The sequence below is a fragment of the Chiloscyllium plagiosum genome, chromosome 1 (assembly GCF_004010195.1).
Source record: "Chiloscyllium plagiosum isolate BGI_BamShark_2017 chromosome 1, ASM401019v2, whole genome shotgun sequence".
NCBI lineage: Eukaryota > Metazoa > Chordata > Chondrichthyes > Orectolobiformes > Hemiscylliidae > Chiloscyllium > Chiloscyllium plagiosum.
Genome location: NC_057710.1, coordinates 9,267,818 through 9,279,289, shown reverse-complemented (window position 1 = coordinate 9,279,289; position 11,472 = coordinate 9,267,818). Strand labels below are relative to the sequence as shown.

Sequence of the window (11,472 nt, the reverse complement as noted above, 5' to 3'; positions counted from 1 at the left end):
AGGGGAGGGCGTGAGTGGGAGGGGAGGGCGTGAGTGGGGTGTGATGGGGGAGAGTGTGAGAGTGGGGTGTTGGCAGAGAGGAAGGAGTGGGGAATTGAATCATCTTGTAATCATCAGTGGTAGCTTTGTTAGATTTATCATTTATTCTGGTCTTTAAGACTCGTCTGAGGGGCAGGAAATGCTTAAAATGATGAGGAACTGTGAAGCATTTATCTCCCAAGTACCTGGGTGCCCTTGTTTACCATAAGGCTATAAGATACAGCGGCAGAATTAGGCTACTCAGCCAATCAAGACTGTACCAGCATTTGATCATGGCCGATGTTTCACAACCCCATTCTACTTGCCTTCTCCCTGTAACCCTTGATCCCCTTACCAGTCAAGAACCTAACTATATGCTTTTTACAGTTGATTCGCAGAATGTGGACATATTTATGGTCTATCTCAAAGTGCTGGGCGTCTGGAGTCACATGCAGGCCAGACCAGGTAAAGATGGCAGATTTCATACCCTAATTAGCAAACCAGGTGGATTTTTTTTCTGACAAGCGACGATGGATTCATGGTCATCACTCCAGATCTTACTGAATTCAAACTGCAGCATCTGGGATTTGAACCCAATTCCCCAGAATATTACCAGAGTTTCTCAATTAGTGGTCTAGTAATAATACAGCTAGGCTATTACCAATCCCATCTCTGTCTTAAATATACTCAATGACTTGGTCTCCACAGCCTTCTGTGGCAATGGGTTCCACAGATTCCCCACCCTCTGACTGAAGAAATTTCTCTGTACCTCAGTTCCATAGGGTCGTCCATTCACTCGGAGGCTGTGCTCCTGGGTCCCAGTCTCTCCTATTAGTGGAAACATCACCTCCACATCCAGCCTATCCAGGCCTCTCAGTATTCTCTATGTTTCAATCAGATTCCCCCTCATTCTTCTAAATTCCATCGAGTACAAACCCAGAGTCTTCAAGCACGCCTCATATGACAAGCCCTTCATTCCTGGGATCAGTCTTGTGAGCCTCCTCCAGACCCCATCCAAGGCCAACACATCCTTCCTTAGACAGGGGCTTAACAAGTCACTGAAGGCTCCCATACAGGTACAGTAATCAATGCAGGCAGCACATTGAGGCCAAAACATTGAACATTTTTGAGGAGTTAGATAAGGTTCTTGGAGTAAAGGGATGAAAGAGAGAAAGTGGGAACAGGGTGCTGAGTTGGATGATCAGCCATGATCATACCAAGTGGCAGAACAGCCTCCGAGGACGGAATGGCGTGCTCCTGCTCCTACGTACTCTGTCGCAATGCTTAATATGGTATGTGGGCCTTTATCGCAAGAGGATTCATGTCCAGGAGTAGGGATACCTTACTTTAATTGTATAGAGCTTGGTGAGACCATACCTGGCAGGCTATGTACAATTTTGGGGTCTCCCAAAAGCAAAAGGATATTGCTTTTATCTAGCCTGCAGCTGCAGTACTGCACTCTCAGATGCGCTGGTATCCTCCATCTGAAGCATCTCCGGAAGGACGGAGGTCTCGTCAGTTTTGTGAAGCATTTAACTGCCCTTATCCAAGAATTCAGATTTCTCCAAGGAGTGACGCAAGAACAGACTGATGTTTTTTCAGGTTGGACTTTACTGAAGGAGATTTTGGAGATCAGCTAATTTTCACTCGATTTGGAGGGGATGGAGTGGTCACTAAGGACTGTGGATTGAAGAACTTTACTGGTGGATTTTCTTTTCCCACATAGGATTCTTCAAATTCTATTTACTGTAGCGGATTTGTAATTTTGTTGTTATAATCATTGTATGCTGTGTCTTGCTTAAATGCTGGCTGCCAGAGTCTTATAAAAGCTGGTAATGCCATCTTGGTGGTTATCATGAATGATAAAAGGAGGGAATGAGAACGTGTATAGGGTATAAGCAGGCAGGGAAAGAGTTAAGTTTTGAATTTAGTGAAACAAGAGGTTTAGCTGAGCATGACTCAGATCATAAGAACTTACAGCTAACAATGGGGTGCTGGAGGCAAGGGTAATGGGTTAACAAGGTGGCAAAGCATTCATTATGTAAAGCCATTTAACAAGATGAAATAGCATTCAGTATGTAAGGTCAGTTAACAAGGTGAAAAGTATTAGATTAGACTAGATTCTCTACTGTGTGGAAACATGCCCTTCGGCCCAACCAGTCCACACCGACCCTCCAAAGAGTAACCCACCCAGACCCATTTCCCTCTGACGAATGCACCTAACACTATGGGCAATTTAGCATGGCCAATTCAGCTGACCTGCACATCTTTGGACTGTGGGAGGAAACCGGAGGAAACCCATGCAGACACGGGGAGAATGTGCAAACTCCACACAGACAGTCGCCAGAGGCTGGAATCAAATCTGGGACCCTGGTGCTGTGAGGCACCAGTGTTAAGCTCTGAGCCACCGCACCGTATTCATTATGTGAAGTCAGTTGTAACAGCAAACAGCTTAACCTTTACTATTGACACTTGCTGATTGTAACGGTCACCCAAATAATATGTATGTTGCCTTATCTGGATGCTCCTCCCTGTATAATGACTATATAGTTCACTGAGAAACTGCTGTTCCAGAGAAGACTATGAACTCATGTCCCTGTGCATATGGGCGATCATTCTCTCCTCCTCCAGGGCCCGGAGTAAAGATGAAGGAGGCAAAACAACTCTGTCTCTGAGCGTTTTGCTTCGACTGAGGGTGGGGGGGGGAATGGAATGACAACCTGAGGGGCAACCTTTTCACACAGACAGTGGCTCGTATGTGGAATAAGCTGCCAGAGGAAGTGGTAGATGCAAGTACAGTTACAACATTTAAAGACTTTTGGACAGGTAGATGAATAAGAAAGGTTGGGAGGGATATGGGCCAAATGCAGACAAATGAAACTAGGTCAGTTTAGGAAATCTAATCAGCATGGATGAGTCGGGCTGAAGGGTCTATTTCCCATGCTAAATGACTATGACTCAGTATAATGGGCAAGCCATTGAGCGCTGGATGGAGGAGAAATTTCTTCACTCAGAGGATGGTAACATTTTACAATTCGTGACCCCAGAGGCTGATCGAGGCTCAGTCATTGAGTATGTTCAAGAGAAGGACCAATAGATTGAGAATTTAAAGAGTAAGGGGATAGTGTGAGAAAATAGTGCTGAGAGAGATGATCAGCCATGATCTTGCTGAATGTTAGAGCAGCCTCGAGGGGTCCAATGGCCTATTCTGCTCCTATTTCCCATATACTCATAGGTGCTTACAGCACAGAAGAGGCCATTCATCCCATCGCGTTTGTGCAGGCCAACAAAAGTCTGACGACACTAACCACATCTTCCAGCTTTTGGCCCATAGCCTTGGAATCACAGAAACCCTACAGTACAGATAGAGGCCACTTAGCCCATCGAGTCTGCACCAACCCTCCAAAGAACAACCTACACCTGTAACCCCACATTTACTGTAGTTAATTCACCTGGACTACACACTACTGGGCAATTTAGCATGGCCCTGGAGGCTATGGCAATGCAAGTGAATATCTAAATGTTACAAGGGTCTTTCGGACAGCAAGTTCTAGACCCCTCCCATCCTTAAAGTGAAAATATTTCTTCACATCTTTCCTTATATCCTACGCTTACTTTAAATCAATGGCCCGTGGTTATTGACCATTCGACGAGTGGAAAAAGTAGCTTCTACTCCACTCTCAATCTCATGCACCTCCATCATCACCCATCTGAACCTTCACTGCTCCAAGGACAACAACCTCAACCTCTCCAATCTTCCCTCAGACTGTTCAGCCCAGGCAGCTTGAGAGGGTAACTTGCCTCTGCACCCTCTCCAGTAGAATCTCATCTTTCCCTATAATGTGGTGACCAGGCCTGCACACTGTACTCCAGTTGTAGCCGAAGCAATGTTTTATACACTTCCAGCACAATCTCCTTGCTGATTCTCTGCCTCGACTAATATCCCAAGAATCCTAACTACCTGCCCTGTTAGCTTCAAGGATCTGTGGATATGCACACCAACATCCCTCTGATCTTCTGTCGTTTCCAGGATCCTACCATTCAATGTAATTTGCTTGTTAGCCTTACCCAAGTGCATCATCTCTCACTTTTCCAGGATGAATTCCATTTGGCTCTGCTTTGCCCACCTGACCAGTCCGTCCATATCCTCCTCGCTGTGTACCACTCTATCAATTTTTATCTCACCCTTTGTTGTACTTCAAATCCAAAATCTACAAACAGCAATGCTCCAACACCAAACCCTGTGGAACTCTACTGGAAACAGCCTTACAGTCACAGAAGCCTCTAGCATCACTCTCTCTAATTCGCAGCCAATTTTGGATCCACTTTTCCTTGGATCCCATGTGCTCTTACTTTCTTGACTAGCCAGCCATGAGGGATGGTGGCTCAGTGGTTAGCACTGCTGCCTCACAACACCAGGGACCAAGGTTCAATTCCAGCCTCAGCTGACTGTTTGTGTGGAGTTTGCATATTCTCCCTGTGTCTACATGTGTTTTGTCTGGTTTCGTCCCACAGTCCAAGGATCCGCAGGTTAAATGAACTGGCCATGCTAATTTATCCCATAGTGTCCAGGGATGTGCAGACTGTGGGGGTTAGCCATGGGAATGCAAGGTTATAGGGATAGGATGGGGGAATGTGTCTGGGTGGGATCGTTAGAGGGGCAGTGTGGACTTGATGGGCCAAAGGCCAGCTTCCACACTGTCAGGATTCAATGATTCATTCATTATTCACACACCCACACACACACACACACACGTGTTAACAGTGTTGTCTACATTGTTCTTGTTAATCAATACAAGACGAGGGCAAAGCGTCTCTGAGACCTGCTGGACCATAGCTATAAGAGATTAATCGTCTCTCATCAACATCATCCTGAACCCATACTCTCTGGAGCTCAGGAGAATGAGAGGGGATCTGATTGGAACACACAAAATTCTCCAGTGTCTGACAGGGTCCATCCAGGGAATCAAAAATGAGGGAGTCACAGTATTTTTTTTTAAATTCACTGATAGGATAATGGCATCAATGGCCGGGCCAGTGTTTATTGCCCATCCTTAACCTAATCTAATCTAATCTAATTGTTAAGTGTCAACCGCATTGCTGTGGGTTAAGAATCAAATGTAGGCCAGACCAGCTAAGAATGGCAGTTTCCTTTTCTAAAGGCTATTAGTGAACCAGATGGGTTTTTTTCCGACAATCAACAATTCAAACGCAGCTCCCCAGGACATGACGTGGGTCCCTGGATTAACAGTCCAGCAATAATACCACTAGGCCATCATTTCCCCTTAAAATAAGATGAGGTGAAATTTTTTCACTCATGATTGTGAATCTTTGAAATTTTCCACCCCAGAGATGCTCATTCAGAGCACAGTCCAGGTTTACAGATCTTTGAACAATAAAGGGAATTAAGTGATAGAGGAGTAGTGAGAGAGTAAGGTTGCTCCGTAGATGACCAGAGCTGAAAATGTGTTGCTGGAAAAGCACAGCAGGTCAGGCAGCATCCAAGGAACAGGAGAATCGACGTTTCGGGCATAAGCCCTTCTCCTGAAGAAGGGCTTATGCCCGAAACGTCGATTCTCCTGCTCCTTGGATGCTGCCTGACCTGCTGCGCTTTTCCAGCAACACATTTTCAGCTCTGATCTCCAGCATCTGCAGTCCTCACTTTCTCCCCGTAGATGACCAGCACAAGGGGCCAAATGACCTCCCCTGTACACATTGCACAATATGCCATCACATCAGTGGCTTCTATCTCCATCTATTTGATATAATTTGTTTAAACATTTGTCTAACACTACATTGTTACCACATCTATCCATCGAGTTTGTGTATACATTGTTACCGTTCAATACTCATTGATCTTTCACAGTGAATACAACAGTTACCAGATAAAGCTCTCACTGCCTTAGCTTGACATTACTACTGTTGAATCTAATAATGCTTCACATTCCCATGCCTAACCCACATGACCCACATCCTCGCTCTTAATAATTCCTTACCATCAAAACATTCCGAGGGAAGGTATAGCACAGGATCAGATACAGAGAAACGATCACTCTATACTGTCGCAGCAAACACTCAAGGTTATGTACAGAATGAGTTATAAACAGAGTAAAGCTCCCTCCATTCTAACAACATCCCAGATACCACCGTCACCATCTTTGGTCCTCTTCCACTGACAAGACACAAATGGCAGTGCACTGACATACAGTCGGGGCACAGCTGCTCTGGGAACCCTCAATGGTGACTTTGGATGCCATGAGGTCTTGTGGCATCAGATTAAACATAGGCAAGGAAACTTCCTGCTGATTAACATGTCAATCCCTTTGGCCAACAAATCAATCTTCCTCCATTATGAAATGCACTTAGAGGAAGCACTGAGGTAGGCAAGGACACAAAATGCACTCTGAGTGGGGGATTTCAATGTTCACCACCCCCATACTAGGGCAGTATGGTGGTTCAGTAGTTAGCACTACTGCCTCACAATGCTAGGGGACTGGCTTCAATTCCACCTCAGGAGTAGAGCTTGCACATTCTCCCCATGTCTGGATGCTCCGTTTTCCTCCTACAGTCCAAAGATGTGAAGGTTAGGTGAATTGGCCATGGGAAATTGCCCGTAGTGTTCAGGGATGTGTAGGTTAGGTGCATTAGTCAGGGGTATATATAGGGTAGGAGGAACGGGTCTGGGTGGGTTACTCTTTAGAGGATTGGTATGGACTTGTTGGACTGAAGGGCCTGTTTCACAGTGTAGGAATTCTATGAAAAGTGGCTCGGCAACAGCACTACTGATCGAGCTGGTCGGGTCCTAAAGGACATAGCTGCTTGACTGGGTCTGCGGCAGGTGGTGAGGGGACCAACAAGAGGGAAAATCATATCAGACCTCATCCTTACCGATCTGCCAGCTGCAAATACATCTGTCCATCGCAGCATCGCAAAGAGAGACCACCGCACAGTCCTTGTGAAGACAAGGTCCCATCTTTACATTGGTAGTACTTTATATCATGTTGTGTGGCACTATCACAGTATTGATCAGGACAGACTTTAAACTGATTTAGCAACTCAAAACTGGGCATCCACGAGACAGTGTGGACAATTAGCAACAGCAGATTCATACTCCAGCACAATCTACAGCCTCACAGCTTGGCATATCTCTCACTCTACTATTGCCAGCGAATGAGCAGATCTAGCCTATCTTAATGAAGAGTGCAGGAGGGAATGCCAGGACCAGCAGCAAAATGAGGAGTCAAGCTGATGCAGCTGCAACACAGGACTACTTGTGTGTCATCAGCACAAGCAGCAAGTGATAGAGCTCAGCGATTGCACTGCGAACGGAGCAGATCTGAGATCTGCAATTTTGCCACATTCAGTTGTGAATGGTGGTGGGCAATTGAACTCACTGATGGAGGTAGCTCCACATATATCTCCACTATCAATGTTGGAGGAGCCCAGCACATTAGTGCAAAAGATAAGGCTGAAACAACTGCAACAATCTTCAGTTACAAGTACAGAGTGGATGATCCATCTTGTCCTACTCTGAAGGTCCTCAGAATCACTGATCCCAGCCTTCAGTTAATTCAATTCGCTCCAATATAATGTCAAGAAACGGCTAAAGGCACTGGATACTGCAAAAGCTGTGTGCCCTGTCAATAATCAGCAATAGTACTGCTACATCCCTAGCCAAGCTGTTTCAGTACTGCTATAATACTGGTATTAGAGAATCCCTACAGGCCATTTGGCCCAATAAGTCCACACTGACCCTCCGAAGAGTCTCTCACCCAGAATCATTCCCCTACCCTATTCCTCTGTTTCTCCTGACTAGCGCACCTAACCTACACATTACTGTACACAATAGGCACTTTAGCATGGTCAATTCATCTAACCTACACAACTTTGGATTGTGGGAGAAAACTGGAGCACCCGGAGGAAACCCACACAGACACGGGGAGAATGTGCAAACTCCACACAGACAGTCACCTGAGGTTGGAATTGAACCCGGGTCTCTGGTATAGTGAGGCAGCAGTGCTAACCACTGAGCCTCCGTATAACCCGACACAACAGTATGGTAAATTGCCCAGATATGTACACAAAAAGCAGAACAAATCTAATCTAGCCAATTACTGTCCCATCAGCCTGCTCCAGTCATCAGTAAAGTGATGGAAGGTGTCTTCAACAGTGCTAACAAACAGCTCAGCAATAACCTGCTCAGTGACACCCAATTTGGGTTCCGCCAGGGCCACTCAGCTCCTGACCTCATCACAGCCTTGGTTCAAACACGGACAAAAGAGCTGAATTCCAGAGGAGAGGGGAGAATGACTGTACTTGACATCAAGGCTGCTTTTGATCCAGTGCGGCATCAAGGAATCCAAGCAAAACTCAAACAGAATCAGGAGAACTTTCCCCTGGAATCATGCCTGGCACAAAGCAAGATGTCCTTCTTCATTGGAGGTCAATCATCCAAGCTGCAGGACTTCTTCAGGGTAGTGGGGATGTTTGCTGATGATTGCATCTGCATCATTCTAATCTAATCATTCACAACTCGCCAGACACTGAAGCAGTCTATGTCGAAATGCAGCAAGACCTTGTCAATGTCCAAACTTGGGCTGACAAGTGGGAAGTGACATTTACGTCATGCAAGTGTCAGACAATGGCCATCTCCAACAAGACAGAACCTGATTTTTGCCCCTTGACATTGAATGGTGTTAAAACCATGACTGAAATCCCCCATTATCAGCATCCTAGACGATACCATTGACCAGAAACTGAACTGGCCTAGCCATATAAATATAACAACTACAAAAACATGGTCTGAGGCTTGGAATGCTGTAGTCAGTGACTCATCTCCTGACCCCCCCCCACAGCCTGTCCACCGTCTACAAGGCACAATTCAGGGTCTGATGGATGATGGGTGCAGATGAAACACCACAAGCAGTTTCACACCATCCAGGACAAAGCAGCCCACTTGATTGGCACCAGATCCACCAAGTCAATGTTCTATTGTCTACAAGATGCACTGCAGAAATTCACCAAGCTCCTTCCAAACCAACGACCAACTTCATCGAGAAGGATATGGACATATACACGAGAGCACCACCACCTGAAAGCTCCTCTCTTACCACACATCACCTTGACTTGGAAATATACCACATTTCCTTTAGTATCACAGGGTCCAAACCCTGGAATGCTTTCCCTAAACATATTGTGGGTGCACCTACATCGAATGGATGGCAGTTGTTCAAGGTGGCTGCCCTCCACCACCTTCCCAAGGGTAACTGGGGTAGACAATAAATTCAGTGCCAGCCAACAAAGCCCACATCGAATAGAAGAAAAGACCCCATCAAATACTTGCAGGGCAGGAACAGCACTGGATTAGATCCCTCCATACTGTCCCATTAAACTCACCCAGGGCCAACTTCTCTCAAAGGATGGTGAATGCGGGGAATTCCTTACCACAGAGGTGAGTGAGTCTGAGTGATGGCTGAAACAGACAGCTTCTTAATCAGTAAGGGAATGAAGGGAAAAAGCAGCAAAGTGGAGTAGAGGATTATCAGATCAGCCATGATCTCACTGAGTCATAGAGATCTCCAGCACAGAAAAGCCAGTCAAAACAAACCAACTACCTGTTCTTATCCCAGTGAATGACGGAGCAGATACGATGGGCCAAATTACCTCAGTCTACTTCAAGGTGTTACAGTCTTATGTATGCCATGGTATTTATGTCTTAACTCATTCAGGGGTGTGGGCTTTGCTGGTTTGGACAGCATTTATTTGCCTATCCTTAGTTGCCCCTTGTGAAGGTACTGGTGAGCTGCCTCTTGAACCACTGCAGTCCATTTGGGGTAGAGACACCCACAATGCAGTTAGGGAGGGAATTCTAGGACTCTGACCCAGAAACAGCACTCACTCACATACCACAAGTCTGTCTCTGCATCCTCAATCCTGCTACAGATCTTCCTGACTACTGACGGCATTTCCAAGTTTTGCGCCATCTGCAACCTCTCAAACATCGTCCACCTCACCCAAGTCATGACCTGATAAAAACAGTGCCCTCCTACCTGGAGAGAGGTCAGCGCACTGCTGGAGATGATGATCAATAGCCAGAAGTCCATCTTGAAAAACTGTGCAATCCTATAGGCCATGAAACTGGGAAAGACCAACAGGAAAAGACACATGCTGATGGCACGGAAATGCTTCCACAAACTCCTAAACAATCAGAAAGCACATAAAGATATGGAACGTGAGTAGAAATGGGTGATATGGCCTGTCAAGCTCCACTCCTACCATACAGCATAACCCGGGATTTAGCTGGGTCCTTGAAGGAGTGATCTAGATAATGGGCAAGGTTCCCAGAAGGACATCCCGGTCATTAAGGTGGCTCAGTGGTTAGCACAAGCTGCCTCACAATGCCAGGGATCTGGATTCGATTCTAGCTTTGTGTGACTGTCTGTGTAAAGTCCCCATGTCTGTGTGGGCTCCCACCGGGTACTCCAGTTTCCTCCCACAGTCCATAGATATGCAGGTTAGATGGATTGGTCATAGGAAATGCAGCGTTTGTGGGGCTGGGGGGCATTGTGGAAGGTGAGTCTGGGATGTCCTTTAAAGGGGGCGCAGATTTGATGGGCTGAATGGTCCCACACCACTCTATTTGCACCGTCGGGATTCTGCCATTATTTTGCCAAAGGGTGTTTTCGGAAATGGAGAACATTCCATCTTTCAAGGGATAAACGAATGATGGTTTGAAACAGAAGCTGATACGCAAGTCAGGATAATGGGATAGTTTTTCATTCCTGCAGGAAAGGGTCAGTACAGAATTGATGGGTGGAAGGGTCACCATCATGCTGGAAACCTCCCATGACTGATGAACATACTCCAAAATCAGACAATCACCGTAAATTGTCTCTGCAGAACCATTAAGTCTCGACAAAAGTTCCAGGTTCGGTCTCAGGTGAGTGTGAGACAAGCCTACAACTGGGTCAAAAAGGGTGGTGCTAGAAGAGCACAGCAGGTCAGGCAGCATCCGAGGAGCAGGAGAGTTGATGATTCGGGCAAACCAGCCTATAACTGGCCTCAGTGTCTGGTGGGCAAGGACAGGAGCTGGGCAGGGGATCACAGAGTGAGCAGCCCGAGCTGCTATCGCTACCAGCCATTCCCCAACCGGCCGACGAGGCAGCCAAGGCCAGGAGGGGGTCGAGCCCTGGGGGCGAGGTCCCTAGTAATCCACCTGCCTCACTGCTGAAGCTCAGGTGAAATGAGACAGACGTTTGGCTCCACAGGCTGGGAAGCAGAGCTCAGCACGCAGCGGGCAAACAGAGAGGGGCTCAGGGAAATGAACAGGAGCGTGCTCCAATTCTGGGGGCAAGGGGTATTCCCCCCCCCCACAACCCCCCCCCCCCCCACACCACTCCACCCCCTCCCCACACCACTCCGCCACACACCACTCCGCCACACCAATCTGCCACA

At 46.8% G+C, this 11,472-nt stretch overlaps 1 protein-coding gene across 1 annotated transcript in view; it reads right to left on the bottom strand.

Annotated features, from left to right (window-relative positions):
• LOC122551799 (RING finger protein 145-like) overlaps positions 1–11,472 on the bottom strand; it is a 42,086-nt gene that overhangs the window by 6,487 nt on the left and 24,127 nt on the right. The window contains exon 8 of the mRNA XM_043694308.1: positions 10,068–10,215. Within this exon, the coding sequence (XP_043550243.1) occupies positions 10,068–10,215 (148 nt within the window). The remainder of the gene's footprint in view (positions 1–10,067; positions 10,216–11,472) is intronic.